The sequence below is a fragment of the Peromyscus maniculatus genome, chromosome 7, assembly GCF_049852395.1.
Source record: "Peromyscus maniculatus bairdii isolate BWxNUB_F1_BW_parent chromosome 7, HU_Pman_BW_mat_3.1, whole genome shotgun sequence".
NCBI lineage: Eukaryota > Metazoa > Chordata > Mammalia > Rodentia > Cricetidae > Peromyscus > Peromyscus maniculatus.
In genome coordinates, this window is record NC_134858.1 from 107,160,557 (window position 1) to 107,187,069 (window position 26,513).

At 57.8% G+C, this 26,513-nt stretch overlaps 1 protein-coding gene across 4 annotated transcripts; it reads left to right on the forward strand.

Annotated features, from left to right (window-relative positions):
- Positions 1-1,339: 1,339 nt before the first annotated feature.
- On the forward strand, positions 1,340-26,237 carry Plxnb1 (plexin B1). 4 transcript variants are annotated; one of them, XM_076577075.1, is made up of 38 exons: positions 1,340-1,435; positions 6,002-6,054; positions 6,815-7,927; positions 8,571-8,753; positions 9,140-9,265; positions 9,391-9,491; positions 9,871-10,003; positions 10,279-10,435; positions 10,711-10,819; positions 10,899-11,007; positions 11,413-12,081; positions 12,267-12,389; positions 12,579-12,701; positions 13,063-13,156; positions 13,244-13,416; positions 13,575-13,726; positions 14,938-15,043; positions 15,214-15,350; positions 15,607-15,783; positions 15,964-16,099; positions 16,299-16,541; positions 17,128-17,301; positions 17,378-17,526; positions 18,314-18,414; positions 18,504-18,721; positions 18,834-19,012; positions 19,142-19,208; positions 19,381-19,527; positions 20,177-20,345; positions 20,632-20,735; positions 20,808-20,892; positions 21,108-21,280; positions 21,393-21,553; positions 21,640-21,787; positions 22,895-22,959; positions 23,089-23,164; positions 24,028-24,102; positions 25,213-26,237. In XM_076577075.1, exons 3-38 carry the CDS (start codon positions 6,821-6,823, stop codon positions 25,315-25,317), a joined length of 6,354 nt encoding a protein of 2,117 aa, XP_076433190.1. In that variant the 5' UTR covers positions 1,340-1,435; positions 6,002-6,054; positions 6,815-6,820; the 3' UTR covers positions 25,318-26,237. The 4 variants fall into 4 exon arrangements, with proteins under 4 accessions (XP_076433190.1, XP_076433189.1, XP_006978346.3 ...); XM_076577074.1 differs by lacking the exon at positions 1,340-1,435 and adding an exon at positions 1,542-1,633; XM_006978284.4 differs by lacking the exon at positions 1,340-1,435 and adding an exon at positions 2,286-2,414.
- Positions 26,238-26,513: the final 276 nt, after the last annotated feature.

Sequence of the window (26,513 nt, forward strand, 5' to 3'; positions counted from 1 at the left end):
TACAGTGGTTCCCTAGGGTGAGATAACCCCAGCACCTAAGGGTGTGTTCATACTCCTGAAGGGCCAGGAAGCACCGTATCTGTGTCCAGATGAGGGAGGCTGTGGAGAGTTCAGGCGCCCCTCTGGGATAAAGTCAGTTCCAACAGGTATACACTTGATGAAGTGGGTGTGAGAGGAGCGGACTCCCCACGTGTGAAGGGGCCTCCTAGAAGTTGCAGAAGTAGGAAGGCCAACAGAAGTGGGAGCCAGGGTAGACTGTCCCAGCTGAGGTGGGGATAGATCTGGGAGACTTGTGAAGCCTAAGGGTGCGGAAAACAGGCTGTCCTGCCGGATTGTCACAATGTGCTGATGATGTCCTAGGTGACTGGAATCAGGTGCTGAAAGTGGGGGGTGGAGGAAAAAGAGAGGTGATCTGAGACCTAGGGGAAGGATATTTTAGAAAGCAGGAAGATGACCCTGTCTTAGTCAGTTTCTACTGCTCTGATGAAACACCATGACCAAAAGCAAGTTGGGGAGGAAAGGGTTATCTGGCTTATGTCATTGACAGAAGTCAGAACAGGAACTCAAACAGCGTCCGGAACCTGGAGGCAGGAGCTGACGCAGAGGCCATGGGGGGGAGGGGGGGTCCTGCTTACTGGCTTGCCCATCATGGCTTAGCTGAATGAGCATGCTTTCTCAGAGAAAGCAGGACCACCTACCTAGTCCACCCGCAATGGGCTGGGCCCTCCCCCATCAATCACTAATTAAGAAAATGCCCTACAGCAGGATCTTATGGAGGGATTTTTCTCAATTGAGGTTCCCTCTTGTCAGGTGACTCAAGCTTGGTCAAGTTGACATAAAACAAGCCAGCACAGACCCCCCCCCAACCCCCCTTGAGATGGCGGAGGAAGAGGAGTCTAGCATCAGCTCTGAGTACAACCTCCTCTGCTGGCTTCCCTGCTGGAGAGCCCTCTAACCTTAGAGGCATATATATATATATATATATATATATATATATATATATATATATATATATATATGCATATATATATGCATATATATATGCATATATAAGCATATATATATATATATGGCAGATTTTGCCTTTCCGGATGTTGTGCCGATGGCCTTGAGCTAAAGTCCTCCAAAAGCCCTCAGGACGGGTCAGGTCCTGGCTCTACAGATTGCCTTAGGTAAGGCCGGGGGTAAAGGGCCCTCCATAAGGCTCGGTGCAATCCATGTGCCTAGGGGAGAGAACCTCTGCACAGGGTTTCCTGCCCAGAAGACCCAGGTGTTCTCCACGGAGGGAGTCCAGACTTGCGCGAGGCTTCTGAGTTCTGGATGGCTCAAGGTGCAGGCCTTGGAGAAAAGGAAGGGAGACCCCACTGACGCACCTCGCAGCCAGTGTGCCCTGCTTTCACAGCCCAGCTAGGGGTGGTATCACCCCTACTTGTGGGTGAGCATTTGGTGGGGGGGAGGGGTGTCAGGTTACACGGCTTAGTGATGGCGCAAACTCGGGTCCAAAGCCCGGGCTCTACTCAAACAGCTAGGGGTGGGGACCGGAAGGAGAGGTTGGGTGTTGCGGAGTCCTGGGTGAAGGAAAGGTGGGCAGGGCCAGGTGAGAAGAGGAGAAAGCTGGCGCCTAGGAGTTCAGGTGAAGAAAGTTGGGGAAGGATGGCCACAAGCGCCAGGAACTAGAAGGGAAACAGGGCGCTCGGGGCGCTGGGCGCGGCGCGTTGGGGGTAGTGAAGATGGTGGTTAGGGGACGGGACGGGCAGGTGAGGGACACGAGTCCCATCGAAGTCTGGCCGGGCGAAGCTCCGGGGCTGTATCACTACACCCAGGAGGAAGGCAAGCAGCCATGGCCGCGGCCTCTTGCGTTCGGGGAGTGGGGCCCGCGGCTGGTCCCGAGCCGCGCAGGTGAGGCCCCGCTGGGCGGGGCGGACCGCCCACGCTCCGGGCTAGGCTCCTCACCCTCCACGTCCCCGTAGCCATGGCTACCGCCGGGGTGCAGCAGCCCCCCCTTAACGAGAGGGGCTGATCATCCCCTAGGCCCTTCACAAACTCGGATCCCGCGGGACCGGAATGCGGGGTCCCGGGGGGCTGGGGCAGCGCACCCCGCTCTCCCGGCTGCTTCCGGCCTGACCCGGGCGGCGCGCGGGGGGAGGGCGGCCCGCCGGGAGGGGTGGTGGTGGAAGGAGCGGAGCTCGGGCCGGCCGACGCGGCTTTGTCTCCTTTGTTCCCAGCGGTGGCAGCGCCGCGGCGGGAGGGGCGGGCAGCGGGCGCAGTTTTCCGCCCCTCGGTCTCCGGGTAACAGCTGCGGCTCCGCCAGACCCACCTCCGGGGGGAGGGAAGGTCGCGGCGCGCAGATCCCGAGCGAGCCCGGAGCTGCCCGCGGACGCCTCGCCGCGCGCATCCCGCAGGCAGGTTGGGCGGTGAGTTGCGGGGCTTGGGCTGGGAAGGCGGGGCCGGGGCGAGAGCCGCGCGCACCCAGGTGGAACGACCCGAGGCCTCGGTCCCGCCGGGCACGGGCAGCCCGAGTGGCGTGGTGGGCGGCTTCGGTGCAGAGAGTTGGGACCACACTCGTGCGCGCGAAGGCAAACTCTGGCGGCACCGCCTGAAACGCGATTGGGAGACAGAGGAGGTGGAGCTGCTCCTCCGCGCCCCCTCCTCGCTGCCGCCACCGCCGCCGTCGGGACCGGCCGGCCCCTTCCCCGCCCTCCCAGGGCCACTGGTGGGGTCTTTGTCCCGTGGCGCGGTGGAGGGAGGAGGGCTGAGGATGAGCCGAAGCAGGGAAGTGGAGGCTCCCCCATAGGCTAACAGACCCTTGAGGCTGAGGCTGACAAAGGAGGACCACGAGCCTTCTAATTCTGGGACTCAGTCTTGGTACCGACATACCCAGCGTGTGCTTGATGAGCGCCTTAATTTATGGCGGGTATCTGGTAAATAATGGCCCCTCTCTCCCCCATAAACATCCAGAAAGCAGGTGTGCAGTGCTCACCATTTCACTGTCAATGAGTAACGCTCCCCTTTAAGTGGATACTGGGACGGGGGCTCAGAAAGGGAAGGCCAGTTTCCCAACTCCCAGGCAAGGTACATGTGCAGGTGCAGCTGGGCTGAATTTGTGAGCCCTCTCGGTTAGTGAGAGCAGCTACCGGAGGGGGTCAGGTGGTGCTTGCCCTTTGCAGAATTCAGGCACCCTTTGGCCCCGCCGAAGGGTTTCAGGGAGTGTGGGCTCTGAAGAGGCCTGTGGGGCAGGCCTGGGCACAGGCAGAGTTAGACTTTGGCGGTGAGCCTGGACGGAGCCTGAGATGTGGGGAGCAGGGAGGAGACACAGGCAGTGCAAGTTCGGGACGTGAGGCTTGGCTCCAAAGAAGTGTTTTCAGTCTGCTCTCGTCTGATCGTTAATAAAACTGGGCCAATTCCTTGTCTTTTGAGAGGCCAAAAGGCTTGGAAAGCAGTGTGAGCTCCTGTTACCTCCCACTGCCTGGGTTTCCTTGGCAGTGAAATGGGGGGCTCATTCACCATGTAGGGAACACCTGCTCTTCGTTGGGGTTGCCGGTTGCTGGGGCCTCTTAATTAAAAGTGGGAACTCTCCGCCTTGTCCAGGGTGGGCGGGGGCAATGGGAGAAAATGGTCTAGGGGTCCTGCGCATGCCAGGTCCACTACCACATTTACTGGTCAGAGCAGCCCTGCCTCCCCTCCCACCAATGGGAAAACTGAGGCACAGAGCCCAAAGACGGTGTGTCCATTTCATCTACCTCACAGGGTCACCTCCCCAGGAGTCTGGGAAGCCTAGGAAGGCTCCCCAGGGAGGTGATCACTGGGCGTGGGAGGTAATGGGAGAGGGAGGGAGTGGCCATTCCAGGCGGAGGGAACAGCCCATGTGATGGCGGGGAGTAGAGTGCAAGCTTGAGTTTAGGCAGGGACGAAGAGCATGTGTGAGGGAGGATGGGGATGAGAGGGGCCAGCCCTAGGGTACCCCAAAAGCTTGAGGACTGTGGACACTCCATTTTTGTTTAAAGACCATCCAGTGAGGTCCCTAGAGATTGGAGGGACTAGGGATGCCTCTGTGGCGTGTAGCTCAAGTGAAATCTGTCTGCTAGCATGTAGGAGAAAAATGTCACTCCCCTTTGTCCTGCTCCTGCCCATGGTATGCAGGCCGATTGACGTAGTTCCTTAGAGTGGGTTAACCTCTGACCTGTGTGCTGAGCTCTTCGGAGCCCTGCATTTCTCCGTATGGTCTCCTCAACGCAATTGTAATGTCAGTTTGGGGAGTGGTTTTGTTCCTGCCCCTTGAGGGCTGAGAAACTTTGGCATGCAGTAGGCTCTGAGCAAATATTTACAAGCTAATGAAACAGCAAATGCTGGTCTCACTATGGGACCCTGTGCCCAGGGCCCATCTGTAGCCTGAGGTGGTGGGAGGGTCGTGCAATAGCAGCCTAAGAGGAGGCTTCTGCCTTGCCAGGGGAGGAAGCTTGGTCTCTCTATCCCTTGGAAACAAGGTGGGGGGCTCTTTAGTAGCCTGGCCTTGCCGCAGTCCTGGGCTTCTGGCTGCTCTCCCCTGCTGCCTCCCCCGCCACACACACACACCCCTTTGGGTGGCAAACAGAGGAGCCTTGTTCCCGCTCCCATAGAGCTGCCCTGTTCTCTGCACACTAAAAATGGAAACCCCCAAGCTATTTTGGGAGCAGTGCCCAGCCAGACTGTGGCCATGGCCCCCTGCTCCCACTGGGCTGTGACCACAGCGTCCTTGCTCCCACCAGGCTGCTGGACCTTCCTCTTAGCCTTGTGCCCAGCTCCGCTTGTGATAGGGCAACCCCAGGAGCGCCCTGCTGAGGCCTCTGATAGTATGGGCCAATCCAGGCACAAGAAGGGGAACTTGGGGAACATTCTGCATAGACAGCCTGGCAGCTGGGTGGTGGGAGGGGCTGGGCAGTGTGGCCTGGGCACAGGCAAGGAGGAAAAGTGTTTCTCAATGTAGGATGGTTTGTCCCATAACCTAACCAAACTTTTGTGTTCCTGCTTGAGGACCAGTGGAGTTTGGGAAAGGTAGTGTTGCCATAGTTACTTAGGTCTGGGATTTAGGAGCTTTAGCTGGGGCCTGCAGAGTGGGAAAGCAGGCACTGAAAGTCTGGGGAGGTCCTCGTGTTGGACTCGGGTTGCAGGGCACAGCAGGCATGGTCACTTCCTCAGAATACCCAGCCCACCCCTCATACTGCGCTCTGGGTTCTGATTCTACAACCTGCAGGGAGAAAATTCCAGGAGACGGCCTGCCTTCCACAGCTTTCTAGGACTTAGTGCTGGAACCAGGGAAGTGTGCGTGAGTCTGTATGTGCGGGTGTCTAATGTGGGTGATGTGTGTGTCTCCGGTGGGTAGGTGTGGTGTGTCAATGCAATGTCTGTAGGGGGTAGAGTTTTGTATGACTGTTTTCATGTGGTGTCTGAACATGGGTGCATGTGCCCTGTGTGGTGTGTTTAATGTTTGTGTGTATGTGTTCACTGTGTGCATGGGTCACGTCTGCATGCATCACCATGTGTGTATCTGTATGTGCAAGTGCTCCTGTGTCTGTGTGGGATGTATGCATTCCGGGTAGGCGCTATGCATGTATCTTAGTGTGTGTGAGTGTGTACCTGCTGGTGTGCCAGTGCCCATTTGAGTTAGGGTAGCCCCTGGTTTGAGTGAGTGGTGTACAGCTACTCAGCCGTGACAGAGCAGAGTTAAAGCAAAGGGTGGGATGGGAAGAGTGCCGAGAAGGGACCTCAGTGCTGGGGGCCTGCCTGGGCCCAGATGGCCATGGGGTGCCTTTCTGGTTGACCTTTCCCAGGCCCCTCGGGTGCCTGGCTCTGCTGCCCTCCCCCTCCCTGTGTGGGCTCTGAGGAGGCGTCCTCTGTGGAATGTGTTCGGTGGCTGAGGGCCAGGCTGGGCTGGGCTCTCCCGGCGGACTGGGGAGTGGGGAGGGGAGTCCACATGCCTGCTGCCCAGCCCTCAGTTTCATTCTCTGCTTCCCCCCCTGGCCAGGTGACTCCTGCTCAGGTCATGCTGTTATCTCCTGATCCAGCCAGCCCTGCCAGGTGAGCCAGACTTTACCCTAATGGGGAACAGTGCGACTGTCACTGCTACTCAGGGCTCCCCAAGGTGGGGCCCTGCCCTTCAGCCCCCACCCATCCCAGCATAGCCTATAGGTTATCACCCTTTTGGACTCCTGGCCTGAAAGGCCCTTCATCCAAATTCTTTTCTTTTTCATGTATTTATTTTGTTGAGACGGGGTCTGTATGTGACTGTCCTGGAACTCACTATATAGACCAGGCTGGTCTCAAAGTGGCAGAGGTCCACTTGCCTCTGCCTCCAAAGTGGTAGGATCATCACAGCCATCTCTGCGCCCAGTTCTTGCATTGGTAATGACACGCTGGTGGTCTATACGAACTCACCATCCCCTCTCCTGCCTGGAAGTCTGGTGTCCGCATCGAGGGGCCTCTCCCTCCTCAGAGACCTCCTCAGTCACTTGAATCAGAGAGAGCAGGGTGTAGAAGGAGCGAGGAGATGAGTGCGGACGGAGCTAGGGTGGAGTGTGGGTAGGTGCAGGTCGAGAGCGTAGTGTCCCCAGAGAAGGGGTCGTGGTGAGTTTTCCAAGGACAGCGTCTTCTGTTTCTGCCTCGGTCAGCATGTAGCCCTGGGATCACCCCGCACATCTCAGCCTAGTGAATACTGGGAATCTCGGAGTAGCCCAGGTTAGGAGGAGCATCTTAGAAGTGCCACAGTCCTATCCCTTAGCAGTGATTTCTGAGTACCCTCCTGGGCACGTGAGCCTCACCTAGCTCTTGTCTCTGCCAGGTGACCATGCCTGTCCTCGGCCCAGTTCTTCTTCAGGTGCTCTGGGCCGGGTGTGTCCTCGCCCAACAGTCCCCTCTACCAGCTGCTTTCACTGCCAACGGCACACATCTACAACACTTGGCAAGAGACCCCACCTCAGGTACCCTTTATGTCGGGGCCACCAACTTCCTGTTCCAGTTGAGCCCTGAGTTGCAGCTGGAAGCCGTGGTGTCCACAGGCCCTGTGAATGACAGCCTGGATTGTCTGCCACCTGTGATACCTGATGAATGTCCCCAAGCCCAGCCTACTAACAACCCTAACCAGCTGCTCCTGGTGAGCCCAGAGGCTCTGGTGGTGTGTGGGAGTGTTCATCAGGGCATCTGTGAGCTACGGAGCCTGGGACAGATCGGGCAATTGCTGCTTCGGCCAGAGCGGCCTGGGGACACCCAGTATGTGGCTGCAAATGACCCTGCAGTTAGCACAGTGGGGCTGGTTGCCCAGGGGTCGGCAGGGGAGCCCCTCCTGTTTGTGGGGCGAGGGTACACCAGCAAGGGCGTGAGCGGTGGCATTCCTCCCATTACTACCCGGGCCCTGCGACCTCCGGACCCCCAAGCGGCCTTCTCTTACGAAGAGACCGCCAAGCTGGCTGTGGGCCACCTCTCCGAGTACAGCCACCACTTTGTGAGTGCCTTTGTGCGTGGGGCCAGTGCCTATTTCCTGTTCCTGCGGAGAGACCTGAAGGCCGCTTCCAGAGCTTTCCGTGCCTACGTGTCCCGAGTGTGCCTTCAGGACCAGCACTACTACTCTTATGTGGAGCTGCCCCTGGCCTGCCAGGGTGGCCGCTATGGCTGGATCCATGCTGCAGCTGTCGCCACATCCAAGGAAGTGGCCGGCAGGGACGTGCTCTTCGCAGCCTTCTCCTCGGTGGCTCCTCCCACTGTGGACTGGCCCCTGTCGGCATCGTCCGGGGCATCTGGAACCTCTGTGCTCTGTGCCTTCCCCCTGGATGAGGTCGACCAGCTTGCTAATTATACTCGAGATGCCTGTTACACCCGGGAAGGCCGTGCTGAGAACGGGACCAAGGTGGCTGACATTGCATATGGTGTCCTTTCTCACTGTGCACAGCTTCCAGTGGTGAGTCCAGGCGTTGGTCACCGAGCACCTACTCAAAAGGGCCGAGGGGGGGGGGGCGGGCAGGGGCGGGCGCAGCTGCTAGGTATTTCCTTTTAGGCCCGAGCAGGAAGACTACCTTATTGCAGTGGCCGAGGCAGGTGGCAAGAGGCAGTGTGGGGTTTGCTTGAGTCGGGTGCTAATGAAGTGGCGGGAGAGGTCGGCTGAGGCTGTTTGGGCTGGAGGCCGAGGGGGGAGGTTGGAATGAGCGCTCTTGTTTTAGGTTCTGGAGCAAAAGCAGAGGTAAAGAGTCACATGGCTATGGCCTAGGAAGGATAGGGATGGAGAAACTGCTCCCTGAGCCCAGGCCAGTGTGCTGGGAATTGAGCCAAGCTGAGAGCTTTAGGTCATGGCTCAGGAAGAGGTGTTGAGTGTAGCAGCTGGAGGAAGTAGCTTCCCGGAAGGGAAGGCAGAAGTTGGGGGCCATGAGGACCGGGATGAAAAGTGGAAGGATGGAAGTCACCGAGGGAAAGCTAAGGCTGGGCCTGTAAGAGTGTGCTGCCCAGGGCGGGACTGTCAGGGAGGCCTAGCAGACTGGGGCCCGGGAGAAGGTTGTCCGGGGAGGTTACCCCGGCAGGGTCTTAGTGATGTCTTTTGCTACCTGTAGGATACCCCGGAAGCTTTTCCCTGTGGCTCAGACCACACACCCAGCCCTGTGGTCAGCTGTGTCCCTTTGGAAGCCACACCCATTCTGGAGCTGCCAGGGGTTCAACTAACAGCTGTGGCAGTCACCATGGAGGACAGACACACCATTGCTTTCCTGGGTGACAGTCAAGGACAGTTGCATAGGGTACGTCCTTAGGAAGTACTGAGCCTGGGATGTGTGACGTGTGACACACTACATGCCTCCCCCATCGCTGCCCCAGCTCTGTTTGGACCGCTCCTCCCAGGGTCGGGTGGTTTTCACCTATGGTTCTCCCCGCATAGACACACACCAGACCCAAGGCTGGTTGTAATAACCTGCCTTGCCTGGAACTCACTCTGTAGACCAAGCTGTTCTCAAACACAGAGATCTGCCTGTCTCTGCCTCCAGAGTGCTGGGACTAAAGGCTGCCCCACCACACCTGCTCAAAGAGAAAACTTATTCATAAATTGTTTCAGTTCTAAGGGGAGGAGAGTTTGGAGTTTGTGGTTCGGGGCTTGGTGCCAGACCTCGTGGTCTTTCTTTCGTCTTAGGTCTACCTAGGCCCTGGAAGTGTCGTCCCGTACTCTAAGCAGAGCATCCAGCCGGGGTCTGCTGTGAGCAGAGACCTTACCTTTGATGGTACCTTTGAGCATCTGTATGTAGCGACCCAGACTACTGTAAGTCCTGGACACAGGCCAGGGAATGACTGCTGGGAGGGGTCTCTGGGCAGGTCCAGGGACCCGTGTGTGGGTGAGCCACTGGTTTTTGGATTGCCAGCCTCAGGTCCTCTTTGCTGTCACAGCTTGTGAAGGTTCCTGTGGCTCCTTGTGCTCAGCATCTGGACTGTGACTCCTGCCTGGCCCACAGGGACCCTTACTGTGGCTGGTGCGTGCTCCTGGGCAGGTTAGTGCTCCGCACCTCCTGACCTGGGCTTGTGCCGCCTCTGTAACTGCTTTATACCAGATTCTTGACCCTTGTCCATTGACTCTCGACCTCTCACCTCTGGATAGCCCACCCCTGCTCTTCACCCCTGCTCTTCACCCCTGCTCTTCACCCCTGCTCTTCACCCCTGCTCTTCACCCCTGCTCTTCACCCCTGCTCTTCACCCTTGCTCTTCACCCCTACTCAGGGCTTCAGTTCCCTGCCATAGCAGACACCAGAGCCCGGTATCAACCCAGTGTGAGGGCTGTGACCAGGGCCTGCCTCGGGACTAAAGATGTATTTGCTTTGTGAATTCTTGGTGGCTGCTTGAGGGTCACGGTTACGTGTTGGTTCTTCTTAGATGCAGTCGCCGGTCCGAGTGCTCAAGGGGCCAGGGCCCAGAGCAATGGCTGTGGAGCTTCCAGTCGGACCTGGGCTGTCTTCGAGTGGTGGCTCTGAGCCCTGCCAATATCAGTCGGGAGGAGACGAGGGAGGTAAATGCCCAGAGCAGGTGGGGCCCCGATGGCGAGAGCTCTGGGGATGGATAGGAGACCTTGGGTTTTTCTGTGGTTGCATCAAACGCCACATGGCCTTGCTCAGCCACTTGTCTTGGGCCTTGGACTTCTCTGTTACAGTCAAGGTCAGAGCGTGTTGTAGGACTCAGGGGCTACAGGATGCCAGTGGCAGCCTGTAGTTGGTATCCCTTAAATGAGAGTCCTTGGTCTGCCACCCAGAGGTCCCAAAGCATGCCCCTCGGCTTTCTCGGTAGGTTTTCCTGTCGGTACCAGGCCTGCCGTCTCTTTGGCCAGGGGAATCGTATTTCTGCTACTTTGGAGACCATCAGAGTCCTGCTATGCTGACTGGGTCCGGTGTGATGTGCCCCTCCCCAGACCCTAGTGAGGCTCCGATGCTGCAGAGAGGAGCCGGTGGGTGAGAGAAGGGGCCAGCCCCGGACCTGGGAGCCATCCTGCTTCCGATTTGCTCTAAGGGGTTTTGTTGGGATGAGAGGTGAATCCAGACATAACCCTGGTCATGCTCTGAGTCCCCTTCCTGACTCCGGGACCCCACAGTGTCCACGCTGTGTCCTGTGGACTTTGTTCTCTGACCCTAGTTCCTGTCTCTGTTTGGGTGTCAGCCTCATTCCGTATGGATCCCAGGCCCTCCCCACTCCTCATTTCTGGCTTTCTCCCCCATGCTGCAGATCACGTCTCTGTGAATGTGGAGCTCAGGTTTGGTGCCGTGGTGATCGCCAACACCTCCCTCTTGTTCTATGACTGCATGGCAGTTACTGAGTTTTTCCCGTCTGCACCGTGAGTTCCTTACCTTGTCTGTCCCCTGGCACTGGGCTCCCTGATTTCAACCTCCATTCCATGACTGCACTGTGTGCAGGTGCCGGGCCTGTGTGAGCAGCCGCTGGGGGTGTAACTGGTGTGTGTGGCAGCACCTCTGCACACACAAGGCCTCGTGTGTGGCTGGGCCGATGGTGGCAAGCCATCAGGTGAGTGGGACTCCGGGATGAGGCGTGTTGGGGGTGGGGCTGATGGCTCCCCAGGGTGGGGTTCTCTAATGGCCTGGGGTCTGTGCGCCTGCCGGCCTCCTGTGAAGCTCTGTCTGAGCACCCCAGCCGCTTTGTGTGACAGACTCCCTGGAGGATGGCTGCTTGTCCATCCCATCTGCTTTGGGAGAGGACATTTAAGCCGAGAGGCAAGAGGCGTGGCTCTGGTTCTCCAGCTCGGCACAGACCCCTGGAGCCTGCCCTCTGTGTTCCTGCTTTAGAGAATTAATGGGATGTTTTTGTTTCTCTTTTCCTTGGTCTTCTTCCCTCTTAACATACCCTTGCCTGCCTGCTCCTGCTCCTGCCTGCTGAGTGGCCCTTCCTGTCTTTCTTGGCCTTCCCCCTCAGAGCCCACTTCTCTCCCCAGTCCCTCCCGCAAGGGATGTACTCACCCCTTTCCCACCCACGGCCCCCAAAGCCACGGTCACCCCTACTCCCAACACCTTCCTGGTGGAGCCTACGGCACCGTCCCCGGCTTCCGATGGCCTGCCTGGGGCCAGGCCTTCCCAGCTCAGCCTCGGGGGCCCGGGGGCGGGTCCTGGCCCCATACTTTCCCCTGCCTCCACAGAGTCACCTCTCCATGAGAAGCCCCTCCTTCCTGAGCTCCCCACCACACCTGGAACCACTGTCCCTGCCCCTACTGACCTGGGAGGAGTGACCAAACCTGAGGACCCCTCAGCCTCCTACCCGTTCCCCCCAGACACCGTGGCCCCTGCAGAGCCTGGCCCCGAGGCCCTGCCTTCCACGGTGGCTCTGGACCAGCCCCCCGGCACTGCCCCTGCCACCACTTTCCCAGGGGCCACGGGCTCCATGAAGCCTGTTCTGGACTGGCTCATGAAAGAAGGCGGCGAGCTGCCCGAGGCGGATGAGTGGATGGGGGGTGACACGCCCGCCTTCTCCACTTCCACACTCCTCTCAGGTGATGGAGACTCAGCAGAGCACGAGGGCTCTCCTGCCCCCCTCATCCTGCTGTCCAGCCTCGACTACCAGTACGACACCCCCGGGCTCTGGGAGCTGGTGAGGTCCAGCCCAGGAAGGAGGCCTCGGGAGGGGATGGGAAGATGCAGCCGTTCGCTCGCCCTCTGATTCTGCTTTGGGGGGGCGGGGGGGACAGAGGGCGGCCACTGGAGTCGTCGAGCAAGGGAGAGGGCTGAGGTGGGCAGGGTGGGAGCCACAGACTGCCTCGCTCTTGGTGCCTGCAGGGAGAGATGAGTCAGAGGGTGAGCTCCTGCCCCTGTGTGGAGAATGTCCAAGGCTCCTCGCTGATACCAGTCCACGTGGAGCGAGAAGTCCAGCTTCGAGGCAGGAACCTGTGGCTCTTCCAGGTGCGTCTGCCTGTCCGGCTAACATCTTTCCCTCCAGACTGCTGACCAAGTCTTATAAAACAGGGAACGGGCATCGGCAGCCTCAGCTTTCTCTCCCAACTTGGGCTGTTCCGGGGCAGGGCCTGTACTGTAGCTTGCAGGGCCTAGCTTCTAAAGCCACCTGAACAACAGCATGTCCTCTGCCTCCAGGATGGCCCCAAGAGCAGCGAGTGTGTGATGGAGCTGGAGGGCCACGAGGTGGCCGTTGAGGCCCAGGTTGAGTGTGAGCCACCTCCAGACACCTGGTGCTACATCAAGTGCCGGCCACACCAGGTGCAGACCACAGGGGCCTGGGTGGGCATGGATGCACTGGCCACAGGCCGGCTGATAACCTCAGCTGGTTGTAGTACTTGTCACAGCCCAAGCTTTGACACAGGAAAACAGATGGACACCCCCAACTGTGCCATATACCTCATGGGGTCCCCATATCCCAGTCTGACCAAGTTGATATCCCAGGGGGTTCTGTAATTTAGTTCCATTGCTGACCTCCTGCCCTTTAACCCTGGGATCCCAGAATTCCAATTCTGAGCTCCGACACTGCTCCCATAACTAGTCATTATGGTCCTTTCCTGAGCCACACCCTCCCCAGGCCTGGCCCAAACTCTAGGCTCTGACTTCTCTCCCACGTCTCCAGTTCAGCTATAAAGCTCTGCAGCCAGAACTCCAGGTGGGGCTGTTCCTGCGCTGGGCCGGGGGTCTGCGTGTGGACAGTGCTGACGGGCTGCACGGTCAGTTGCCTCGGGACCACGGGGCAGGCTGGCGGTGTCCGGGCTCCGCTAGGCCTCCCCATCACACTCCGCTCCTGCTGTCTCTAGTGAGGCTGTACGACTGCTCCGTGGGACATGGAGACTGCAGCCACTGCCGAACTGCCATGCCTCAGTACAACTGTGTGTGGTGTGAGGGGGAGCACCCACGGTGTGTGGCCCGTGAAGCCTGTCACGAGGCTGAGGCTGTGGCCACTCAGTGCCCTGCACCCCTCATTCACTCGGTATGTTGGGGTGCTGGCATGTCCCCTCTCTTGCTGCTGCCCTTGGAGGGAAGTTGTCCTGTGTCATGGATACACAGGACTCAAAAGAAGAAGCTGGGCTGCCTCAGGCCACAGAGGTTGACGGAAAAGTCAAAGTGAATGTCCTTGGCCTGGAACAGGTGGAGCCACTGACTGGACCTATAGACGGAGGTACCCATGTCACCATCAGGGGCTCCAACCTGGGCCAACGAGTACAGGATGTGCTGGACATGGTCAGAGTGGCTGGAGTGCCCTGTGCTGTTGATCCTGAGAAATACGAGGTCTCCAGTAGGTGAGCTGGTTGGGCCCAACATGGAAGGGCAGTGTGGCTAGATGGCTTCCTCTCCAGGGCCTCCTTCCTCTGTCTGCTTTCCTTCCTTCCACCTTTAATTATGGTGTCAGTGTCTTAGTGCTGGCCTACAGCGGAGGCCTGGAACTCCGGCTTCCTGTGCATCCCTGCTGTGGTCCCTGGCCTGGACTGCTTGGAGATTCTAGTCTGTCGGGCCGAGTTGCTGCCTAGAGCTTGCTGAGCTCTGCTTAGATGTCCTCCTTGACTCTCTTGGTGGCCTTGGGGATCACTGTAGCAGGTCCTTCAGCCTTCTCCCCCACACTTCTCCAAAACCTGCCCCGGCAGGGCTCGGGAGGGGCCCCTGCGGCACACCTCCAGAGTGCTGCAGGTGGATACGGAACATTCTCCAGGAGATACCCATGAGCAACAGGGCCCAAACCTGGCAGAATATCAGGGTGACCTCCTCACTGCACCCTCAGAAGAACTGGTGCAGAGCCCCACGATTTCTGTTTTACACAGGAGTCACTGCAGGAGCATGCACTTCCCTCCAGATGTTTGGTAACTAAGAACCCCCAGAGCCTCTAGACTATTAATAATTCTAGAAACATCAGACTGAGGTGATTTATGGAGTGATTTATGAAGTGTAAAATATATTATGGCTGGAGCCTCGCTGGCTAGTGCACACCGCTTGCTCTGTTTTGCTAGTGTGTGTGGTGACCGTGACAATGTTAGCCACTGTAGGCTTAATATTCTGGAAGTTAATGTGCCCCGGGCTTCTGTTTCCTGGCTAAGAACCAGCCTTCGACTGCTCACATCTGCCCGAGTCCTGACTAGAGCCTTTCAGGGACCTTTTGTTCAAGATCAGGTCAAGTCTGCATCACTCTGCAAGTGGTTGCTGACCCCAGGGTGGTGGTGGGGGTTTGCGGGGGCTGGTGAGCCCTCTTACCCACTCTGGCGGCCCCACCGCAGTCAGCTCTCCAGGGCTTCTTTGTAACCGCCTGTCACGTCAGAGAGATGTGCTCCTCCTTGTTGGAGGGTGTACCTAAATGACCGAACCAGGAATGTGACTTCTCCGATGCCAAGGCTTGCTGGTGTGCCGCAAGGTGTTCCCTCCAAAGCTCGAGGGGATGCTGGCCCATCAAGAGGATCTGCCAGGTCACTGGGAGGGAGCATCTGTGCGGCCCGCCATCCCCCTGCCTGTCTTATGCCCTCAGTCTTGTGTGCGTCACTGGGACCAGCAGGGAGGAGGTGACTGGCGCTGTGGCCGTGGAGGTGCCCGGAAGAGGACACGGTGTCTCGGAGTTCAACTTTGCCTATCAGGTGCCCGACTGCTGAGCCACCCCAGCTGCCAGTAGGCCTCTCCCTCTGTGGGCGTCTCAGCCCATTTGGGTTTGCCTTCACAGAGCGCCTCACCCTGAGGCTGCCTTGTTTGTGGGAGGTGCCCCGGCCTGACTTTGTCTGTCCCCACCCCCTTCCTCCTCCTCCCACAGGATCCAAAAGTACACTCCATCTTCCCAGGCCATGGCCCTAGAGCTGGAGGCACCCGCCTCACCCTTCATGGTTCTAAGCTCCTGACTGGGCGGCTAGAGGACATCCGTGTGGTGGTCGGTGACCAGCCTTGCCACTTGTAAGGGCTGCTTCCTTGTGCTACAAAATCCGTGTGCTCCAGGGAGGAGATGGGGTGGTGGGAAAAGCCGGTGTGGCGTGGGTCAATTCTACCCCACATGAAAGTTGGGGCCCACCCCGCAAAAGCCAGGGCTGTGGTAGAAGTACAACGTCAGGGCGACCTGATGGAGACTGCGGTTGGTGAGGAAGCAGAGTGAGCCGGTTTGGGAGCAGGGCGCTGCCTCCTGGAGCTGGCCTATCTTCCACCCCCACCCCAGGCTCCCGGAACAGCAGTCTGAGCAGCTGTGCTGTGAGACCAGCCCGTACCCCGAGCCGGCTGCGCTGCCCGTGGCTGTCTGGTTCGGGACCACTGAGCGGAGGCTGCAGCATGGTCAATTCAAGTACACGTGGGATCCCAACGTCACCTCTGTGGGCCCCACCAAGAGCTTCTTCAGGTGTGGGGCCAAAGCATGTGTGGAAAGTCTTTGTAGTTCTCCTCCCAGTGGGGGAGATGGGGTTCTGGGAATGGGGGCTGTGAACCCCTTACTGTTGACATGAAGTTTAGATTGGGGACTGGGCTGTGCTTTAGGTCCGGGTTTGTCTAAGTCACGAGTGGCTCCCCGACTGTGTTTCAGTGGAGGACGTGAGATATGGGTCCGAGGCCAGAATCTGGATGTGGTGCAGATACCAAGAATCCGAGTGACTGTGGTCCCCAAAATGCCTCAGCCTGGCCAGGGTCTTGGACAGAGGCATCACGTGGCCCCTGAGAAAGTACGTTATTCTGAAACCGTCATCACAGAGCATGCCCATGAGCCTCCCTGCTTACAGCAGGCTGGCCATCTCTCCCCTCACTCGTACCACAGCCTGTGGGCAGCCGTGGGGTAGTGGGTTCCAGAGGAGATGCTTCCACCTCTGCTCAGCCGCCCGTCTCCGGAGTGCCCCGTTGATGTGCCCCCATCTCCGTCCACAGTTTGAGGAGCCGTGTCTCGTGAACTCCTCCCTTCTTATCATGTGCCGCACGCCTGCTCTCCCAGGCCCGCCGCAGGACCCCTGGGTCCAGGTGGAGTTCATCCTGGACAACGTGGTCTTTGACTTTGCTACACTGAGTCCCACGCCCTTCTCCTATGAGGCTGACCCCACTTTGCGTTCCCTCAACCCGGAGGGTCCCACCACACCGTTCCGGCACAAGCCAGGGAGCGTGTTCTCTGTGGAGGTAATGTGCCTTCTCGGGCTCCTCGGGAGGAGAACAGTATGTGTATCTGGAGGGGTCAGGGTTGAAAGAGCAGGCCCTGAAGGGGTTGGTTCAACATAGGTGCCAGCCGAGGTCCTGGCAGGGATTTGATGGGTGCCCTGGGTCCCTGTACTCCACCAAGGTATCTGTGTTTGGTTAGGTCAATGGTTTGGCGTATTCAGTAATTGGGTAGCGTGGTACACATTAGGTGACTGACTGATCCTCATTTGGCAGCTGGGCTTACATGGATGACACTAGATGCGTGTTGTGGCACACATGATAAGTAGTGTGTGGACACTTGGCCAGGCCAGAGTCAGATAATCCGTCATCGCCTAGCCGTGGGTAACTCAAGAGCTGGTTATCTGCCCAGGGTGTGGGGAATGGTTTTAGGTCCTGCAGAGTTTCAGCCGTGAGAAGACAGGAAGGAAGCACAGAGGAGGCTGTGGTGAGCCGTCTAAAGGACACCTCTGAGCGTGGGCTCAGCCGGCAGGAGAAGCATTCCCCTTTGGGAAGACAGGCTCCAGGTGGCAAGCGTTCTGAGTAGCCAGTCAGTGACCCAATGTTGCAGGGGGAGAATCTGGACCTCGCCATGTCGAAGGAGGAGGTGGTGGCCATGATAGGGAATGGCCCCTGTGTGGTGAAGACTCTGACCCGGCACCACCTGTACTGTGAGCCCCCTGTGCAGCAGCCCCTGCCGCGGCACCACTTCCCGGAGGCCCCAGATGCGTTGCCCGAGTTCACGGTCAGTGGGCAGGACCTGGGCGGGGCTGGGCATCGTGGTGTCCGGGGCCCTGGCTCACAGGTCGCTTCCCACACAGGTACAGATGGGGAACCTGCGCTTCTCCCTGGGTCACGTACAGTATGATGGCGAGAGCCCCGTGGCTTTTCCCGTGGCGGCCCAAGTGGGCTTGGGCGTGGGCACATCTCTCCTGGCTCTGGGTGTCATTATCATTGTCCTTGTATACAGGTGGGTGTCGCCAGTTATGGCAGGCGGGGAGATGTGGCTGGACGGAGAAGGGAGAGACTAGAGCAGGGATCTGCAAAATTTTGTTTCGTTTTGTTTTTCCGAGACAGGGTTTTTCTGTGTAGCCCTGGGTGTCCTGGAACTCCCTGTGTAGACCAGGCTGGCCTCGAACTCACAGAGATTCACCTGCCTCTGCCTCCCAAGTGCTGGGATTAAAGGCATGCATCACCACTGCCTGGCACATTTTTTTTTTTAAGTTTATTTATTTTTATTTTATGTGCACTGGTGTTTTGCCTGCATGTCTGTCTGTGTGAGGTGTCAGATCCCCTGGAACTGGAGCTACAGACAGTTGTGAGCTGCCATGTGGGTGCTGGGAATTGAACCTAGGTCCTCTAGAAGAGCAGCCAGTGCTCTTAACCACTGAGCCATCTCTCTACTCTGCAAATATGTCACAGAAAGGATCAGATCTCTGGTTGTAACAGGCCTAGTGGTCTCCCACAATACTCTGTTCTGTCCACGGGCATAGGAACAGCCATGAACAATACGTAAACCATTGATTATAGCTGAGTTCTAACAAACCTGTGTTTATAAAAATAGCTTATGGGCCCTATATGACATAGTCAGAGTTTGCTGGGGACAGGGGTGAGGGGTAGATGTGCGTTGATGGGAATGGGACAGGGTGAATTGTTCGGGGTCAGGTTAGACTGGGGTCGGCCTGGAGTACAGTTAAGCAGGCCTGAGCCAGGTCGAGCCCAGCTGCCCTTTCCCTTCTGCCCTTGGTGCTGAGTAGGAGGAAGAGCAAGCAGGCCCTGAGGGACTATAAGAAAGTGCAGATCCAGCTGGAGAATCTGGAGAGCAGTGTGCGGGACCGCTGCAAGAAGGAGTTTACAGGTGAGGCTGGGTTGTGGGAGTCGCCTCCGGGGCTCCGCCCAAGGCTGCTCCGGTCACGTGGGATCCACTGACATTCCTCTGCTCCGCAGACCTCATGACTGAGATGACCGACCTCACCAGTGACCTCCTCGGCAGCGGCATCCCCTTCCTCGACTACAAGGTGTACGCGGAGAGGGTCTTCTTCCCTGGGCACCGGGAGTCACCCTTGCACAGGGACCTCGGCGTGCCCGACAGCCGGCGGCCCACTGTGGAACAGGGCCTGGGGCAACTCTCCAACCTGCTTAACAGCAAGCTCTTCCTCACCAAGGTGCACCCCCAGCCAGGCCCCCCCACCCCCTCCTGCTCCCAACTGGACTGGCCTAGTCTCCTCCACCTGTCTCTGAACCCAGCCCTCATTCTCACGCTCTCCCTGGCCTCAGTTCATCCACACCCTGGAGAGTCAGCGGACCTTCTCCGCTCGGGACCGTGCCTACGTGGCATCTCTGCTCACTGTCGCGCTTCACGGGAAACTTGAATACTTCACTGACATCCTCCGTACTCTGCTGAGTGACCTGGTGGCCCAGTATGTGGCCAAGAACCCCAAGCTGATGCTGCGCAGGTGTGTGGCTGTCCGGGTGCGGGACGGCTGGAGCCAGGAGTGGAGCCAGGGTCTTGGGTTTGGGGGGTCTGTGGAATAGAGCCCTGTCGGCCCCTGCTGACCCTGGCCTTCCCCTCGCTGCCATCTCAGGACGGAGACGGTGGTGGAGAAGCTGCTCACCAACTGGATGTCCATCTGCCTCTACGCCTTTGTGAGGGTGAGGGAGGGGCCGGCCGCGCTGCACCCGGGAGGGTCGGGCCCCTAGAGCACTAAGTCTCCAGCAGGCCGTGTAGCCTGCCCACTAATGCCAGAGGCGAGACCTCGCCCAACAACATGCCCCGTGTACTCTTGCCTCTCGCCAGAGGCCCTGACTGCCCGCACTTTGACAGGACTCTGTAGGAGAGCCTCTCTACATGCTCTTCCGAGGGATTAAGCATCAAGTGGACAAGGGTCCCGTGGACAGTGTGACTGGCAAAGCCAAATACACCCTGAATGACAACCGCCTGCTCAGAGAGGATGTGGAGTACCGTCCCCTGGTGAGCTGTGCTCTGGGCAGGTGGACCTGTGTCTGGTCTGCACCGTCAGTTTCCACTGGCTTCTGGTGCCTATCCCTGGATATAGAGCCTGTGTGCCCTCTGGCTGCCTGCTGGAGCGGCCATTTGTTCATTTCTTGTGGTAGGAACACATGGCGTCCCGCATGCTAGAAGCGTACTTCCAGCACTGAGCTACAGCCTAGCCTGGTAGCACTGGGATGGGAGTCTCAGAGGGTCCCTGACTTAGGAGGGAAGCACGGGTCTATGCTGAGTCAGCTTCTTTCTTGTCATCTCCTCAGGATGCAGTCTTGTCCCCTAAGCCAGTGGCCACCAGGCAGGCAGACCTGGCTAGTCTCTGCTAAACACCTTCTCCATCAGATTGCGGGGGTGGGGGGGTGGGGGGGTGTCTGGCTTGTGCAGACTGCCTCAGGTGTGAAGGAGGGTTATGTGCTCACTTGGGGGTTCTCCCATTCACCCCATGAGCATTTGCGGCGGGGGGAGGGGTGTGTGTGGCATAGGTGAAGCGTTAAGGACTGCTTGATGCCGTGCTGGACTCCGAGGCTGTAACCCTTCTCAAGCTCTGCCCTCGACCTGTGCCTTGGTCATTGTGCATGTGGAACCAGTCCTAAAATCACTCACGTTTCTCGTGTAGACCTTGAATGCTGTTCTGGCTGTGGGGCCTGGGGCAGGAGAGGCCCAGGGTATCCCTGTGAAAGTCCTGGACTGTGACACCATCTCTCAGGCCAAGGAGAAGATGCTAGACCAGCTTTATAAGGGAGTGCCTCTTGCCCAGCGGCCGGACTCTCGAACCTTGGATGTTGGTGAGGATCGGAAGCAGGGTGGCTTGGGAACCCTGAGATAGTGTTGGGCCTGAGCTGGCCCAAGATTGGTCCTGGGAGGACAGGTGGGATGTTGAAGTTGCTACAACAGCTGGCTCAGACATTATCAGATGACCTTTCACCTGGAGAGGGTTCTGCTCCAGCTGTGTGGAGAGGATGGGTGAGGCGCCCTTCAGGTGGAAGGGCCATGTCTCCTAGGAGGAGATGGGCTGCGTGGCAGAAAGAGGACTCTGGAAGCCCTGAACCCTGTCCTCTCTTGTCCTTGTAGAATGGCGGTCTGGAGTGGCCGGGCACCTCATCCTTTCTGATGAGGATGTCACTTCTGAGATCCAGGGTCTGTGGAGGCGTCTGAATACCCTGCAGCATTACAAGGTGGGAGGGTGAGGGCTAGGGCTGGATAGGGGGACTGAGCCTGATGGGAGGATCACCAGCTGTGGTTAGCAGGTCCCAGATGGAGCAACGGTGGCCCTAGTCCCCTGCCTTACAAAGCATGTTCTTAGGGAAAACCAGGATTACATCCCTGGAGAACGTGAGTACCGACCTCCTCCTCATGGTGGTTTTCTGCACTTTGTTGCCCAGTCCTGGGTGGCGAGGGAAGGTCCTTTGGACTGAGGGAGAGCCAGTGCCTCTGTCTTCTCAGAGGAGCCTCAGTCAGGTGCTCTCACTCCTGGACATGGGTTCCTGAGAGGTGGCAGCAGCATGCGGGGTGGGGGGGGGCACCCAAACTCTTACATCTTGGCACAGGGACCCCAATGCTGGAAGATGTAGATGAGGGAGGCATCCGGGCCTGGCACCTGGTAAAGCCAAGTGAGGAGCCGGAGCCTCCCAGGCCGAGGAGGGGCAGCCTTCGGGGTGGGGAACGTGAGCGAGCCAAGGCCATTCCTGAGATCTACCTGACGCGCCTGCTGTCCATGAAGGTGGGCTGGGCTACCCAGGGAACATGAGCGTGGTGTGGGGCTTGTACAAGGGAGCGGCCGCTGCTAAGATCTCCTTCCTAACTGGGCTCTCCGGCTCCTTTTCTCCCCACAGGGCACACTGCAGAAGTTTGTGGACGACCTGTTCCAGGTGATTCTCAGCACCAGCCGCCCCGTGCCGCTGGCCGTGAAGTACTTCTTTGACTTGCTGGATGAACAGGCCCAGCAGCATGGCATCTCCGACCAGGATACCATCCATATCTGGAAGACCAACAGGTGCGGGAGGAGCAGGGCTCAGGACCTATGTGGGGGTCTCCTGCCTCCCCAGCATGGTTATTGGCCCCCTTCTCCCCCATCTGCAGCCTGCCACTGAGGTTCTGGATCAACATCATCAAAAACCCACAGTTCGTGTTCGATGTGCAGACGTCTGATAACATGGATGCGGTGCTCCTCGTCATCGCACAGACCTTCATGGATGCCTGCACCCTGGCCGACCACAAACTGGGCAGGGTGAGCAGGCTCGGAGGGACATGACAAGGGAGGATGTGGTCACCCACGTGGCCTAAGTGGGTGTGGACAGTGTTGGGTGCAGAGAGCTTCAGGCTCGTCTCATAGTTGGCAAGGAGATGATGGTTAGGGGGCAGCCATTAACCTAAGGCGTTCCCACACCAGGCTTCATCCCAAAGTCTCTCTAGAAGGTGGCCAAGATCAGTCTCAAGGGATTAGCCGGGAGGGAAGGGGGTAGGGCCCCTGTGTCAGCTCAGACTTGAGATGGTAGTAGGTGTAGCCTCCTGTGGTTGGGGTGGAGCGTGGTGACAGACTGACAGTGTAGTCATATGTAGCCAGTGCCACCGGATGAGGTCTTACCATTAGGGCAAATGGGTAGTTCAGAAGGATTGGGAACAGGGAGTAGTGTGATTTGGCAAAGCATCTTGGCAGTTATGTGTAGGTGGGCTATCCTGTGGTCTAGTGGCCAGCTCAAGCCAGCAAAGGTCCAGGTATGGATTGAAGGTATGGGATATTGAAGGGTGAGGCCAGTCTCCCAGGCCCCAGACTGTGGTGACCTCAGGTTTGGGGGTGAGCCTGAGAAGTTGCAGGGGATCACCATTAGTCTCTGGTGGAGGCATGGATTCTCCAATCCTAGAGCAATCCGCCAGGATGCCTGACGGGTTTGGTTTCTTGGGGTGTTGCCTTTGTCAATGGTTTGAGGGGAACAGTCTGGGGAAGAGCCAGCAGTGTGCAGGGAGGGGGTGTGAGCATGGCGTGAAAGGTGGGGTCAAAGCCCAGAGTCTCCTGACATGGGGGCCCCAGGGGCCAGGGCCTTAATGGTTTGTGGCACCTGCTGCCAAGCCTGAGGACCTGAGCTCAGTCCCTGGGACCCGCATGGTGTAAGAAGAGAACCAACTCCTGCAAGTTGTCCTCTGACCTCCACACATGCATGCGCACAAAAAAAGAAAAGAAAAAGCCCAAGGAGTAGGCTGGGGTGACCAGTGGTCCTGCTTTGTTGGAAGGGTCCTGGGATGTGGGTTGTTTAGTTATAAAACAGTGATGATGCGGATCACCCTGTTGAACTTTGACCCTTCCTTCCTTCTCTTCTGCCCTCTCCCGGTTGTCCAGGATTCTCCCATCAACAAGCTTCTGTATGCTCGGGATATTCCCCGTTACAAACAGATGGTGGAAAGGTATGGGGGAGGGCGTGGGTCTGGAGAGGCGTGGGGTGTGTGTGCAGCTGAGGCCCTAGGGAAGCCCTGGTTGGACCAAGGAAGTGGGCTCTGCTTATTTAGCATCTGCTGTCCCTGGCTTTCTGGCAGATACTATACAGACATCAGACAGACCGTCCCGGCCAGTGACCAAGAGATGAACTCAGTTCTCGCGGAGCTGTCCCGGGTAAGTCTCCCCTTCATCTGTTTCCACTCGTTACCTCTATACCTCTGTGATCTGGCTGGGAGAGGACACACATCCTGTCGCCATACGGACAGGATGTTCCAATGTTACTGCCAAAGGCCAGACCTCCAGCATCTCAGTGAGCAGGGGTCTTGTCGTGAGAGCTGTCACCTGTCTGATCTAGCCAGGTACTTGTGTGGCTGCAGCCCCGGTTAGGGTCTGAAGAGGGGGTGGGATTCAGCTCTAGGCCTTTGGAGTCTACCTGCCTGTACTATCCACTGTTCTGTTACCACGTGGCACCCTCAGCACCCACTTGAGAACTTTAGGAACTATGGACAGTGTTCCTTAAGTGGTTACAAGGACACCCACGTTACCAGCAGCAGCTATGTTTTTGGGGTACAGCTGTGTCAAGCCCTTCATGGGGGTGTGCTTCTGCATTTGGTCACCCTAAGAGCTCCATGGGTTACTTGAGCTGCATCACCATTACTGTCCAGAAAAGGAGACTGAAGGTCTGATGTCTCCATGGAAGGCCTTGGACTGGCCTCAGGAAACATTTGAGTAAGATCAGAGCAAAATGACACTGAGTCCCCAGCCAGTCCTCGGCCCTCTAGTCGCTCAGAATGAACGGGAGGAATATCTAGCTGTAGCCTTGCCTGGGAGAGGCAGGCAGGCTTCCAGGGGAAACTCAGCCCTGCTGAAACTCGTCCTGGACTTTCTTCCTACCATGGAGGTCTCTGGCCTCAGCCTGTCCTGAGCTGGAGTCATGCTTTGCCTTGGGTCCCTGCCCTGTCCTCTTCTCTGGGGTCCTGGGCCTCTCCCCCACTTCCTTCTCATTTCCCTCACCATGTATCTGCCCTCTCCCCTAGAACTACTCTGGTGACCTGGGGGCCCGAGTGGCTCTTCACGAACTCTACAAGTATATCAACAAATACTACGACCAGGTGAGCACACCCTGGGCCTGACTGCAGGGCTGACGTTGATCTCAGTGCGCCTCTTGGGAAGCCGAGTGCGGCTTCCATAGGCTCCTTCAGTGATGTTGGCTCTGCTCTCCCTGTCCCCACAATTCCCCGTCCTGGCTCTGCAGTAGGGCTTCCAGGCATGGTATGGTGGTAGTGTTTAGGGGTACCTGGAGAGTCTGCCAGGATCTAGAGATGGGATGTGGGATGTGCCGGAAAACCACCTAGTAGCCAACCCTTGAGGATTGCAGGGTTGGCTTTGTCCTGGATATTACCACTTCTCAGGGTACAGATTGGGCTGGGCTTCGTGAACCAAAGGATGAATGGGTGAGGTTCAGCACAGCCAGGGAGGCGTTTTTCTGGGCCCTCTCTTGACCAGGCCTGTTGTTCTAAGTACCTGTTAGTCATTCTAGGAGTGCCTAGTGGAATTACATTCATGTGGCACCAGTGATGTTCCTGTCACAGTTGAGACTACAGGAACCTGTATGATGGCCCACAGCCTAGTGGTCTGGTAACAGCTAAATGATACACGTGTCCTTCAGTGTGAGCCCCAGCAGAGGTGATGCGGTCTCGCCCGCTGGAGGGAGAGGGAGACAGCCCCATTTGTGGTTCTCTGGTTGTACTTTTGCCTATCTGTCTCATACGGCACCTCCTGGTCTTGGCACACAGAATCATGAAATGCCCTTAGCTGGCAGGCAGAGCCGTGGAGATGGCTCCGGCAGACCTTGTGAGAAGGCCAGCGTGTGTGTACGGCTGGCTTCTACACAAAATGGGCTGGGCACGGGAAGGATGTTAAGGAGTAAAGTATGTCCGTCTGTAACACTCTTTTCCATCTCTGTGTGGTGGTGCATGGCTATATTCTCAACACTGCAGAGGTAGCAAGTTCGTGTAAGGCCGTAGTGAGACCCTGTCTCAAAACGCCAAACTCTAGAAAAGCAACCCATGGTGACTTTGTTCAGTTTTCACCCTGACAGGAAGTGATGCAATCACTGGATTTCTCTGTGCTTACCCCCGACCATGCCGCAGCCTTTAGCCTACTTGCGGTGATCGTGGGGTCCAGAGATGTCTCCCCTGATTGTTGCTTCCACCTTTCAGATCATCACAGCCCTGGAGGAGGATGGCACCGCCCAGAAGATGCAGCTGGGCTACCGGCTCCAGCAGATCGCGGCTGCTGTGGAAAACAAGGTCACGGATCTATAGGGACCAGGAGTCCTGGCCTGCCGTGTCTCAGCACCTCCTGGGCAGCCCTGGAAGGGAGAGGCCACCTTCGTAGATGCCTGTAGTGACTGACAAGCAGAGCTTAATGAAAGGTGGCCCCCAGTCTCCCGCTGGCTTCAGCCCCGTTGGACCCACCTTGTAGGCCTGGGACCTAGTGGCTCAGTGGGTAGTGCCAGGCCTGCCCCAAGCCTGGTGACTCTGTGACACACTTCCTGGGTGACGCCAGCCTGCAGGGAGCTGGGGATTGAGCATTTCCGGAGAATGTCTGGTAGGGCCTCTGGGCCCCTGGGGAGACTGTACTGTTCTTGAGCACTGGCCTACATCCCATCAGGAATCACAGAGGAAGGAAGAGCGCCTCCCACTTCCTGTCCTCTTCATCCATCCTCCTTGACCTCAGTTTAGCTTCCTCTGTCCTTGTTCCCTGTTGCCAATTTCAAGGCCTGAGAGGAAAAAAAAAAAAAAGCCTTTCTAGGCTGCTGCTGCCTAAGCAGGACGGTGCCTGAGGCCTGCCCTGACTTCAGGTGGCTGTGGGGAGGGAGAGCAGTGGCCCACCGAGATGCAGCGCTTCATTAAAGGATAACACATGGTGTGGACTCTGACAAGTGGACTCTCCGGCCCTGCTGCTGACTGGCAGCTGTTGGGGGACATGGGCACAGTCATGTTTTGGACAGTCTCCTGACCCCTAGGAAAGGCCGTACACTGCAGGCTGGCAGGCTCTGCTTCCTGGAGAGGAGACCCTGAAGCACAATAGGACTCGGAGATCTGGGGCCCCATGGGGAGGGCAGGTTCTCCATCTTCAAGGGGTCCACCTTGTTTGCAGGTTGTACTGACTTCTCCATTCATGTTCCTTGATTTGGAAGGAATTGGGAAAGTGTGGCCTCATTAAAGGTGACTGCAGATACCGTGGGTCTCAAGGGTCCTTGTCCTTGGCCCTGTTTCTGGACCTGATTTCCATATTGCTGTCCATGTCGAGGTACCTTAAGGAGGAGGCTCAAAGCCAACTACTGCCTGGGTGGTGGCCCCTGCGTGGGTGGTGGCCCCTGCGTGGGTGGTGGCCCCCTGCATGGGTGGTGGCCCCCTGCGTGGTAGTTTCCTGTTTGAAGCCACAAGTGAACCTCAGGACCACTGTCCTGAGGTTTCCTGTGGCTGCCTGGGTCAGTAGAGCTGGAGGTGGAGAA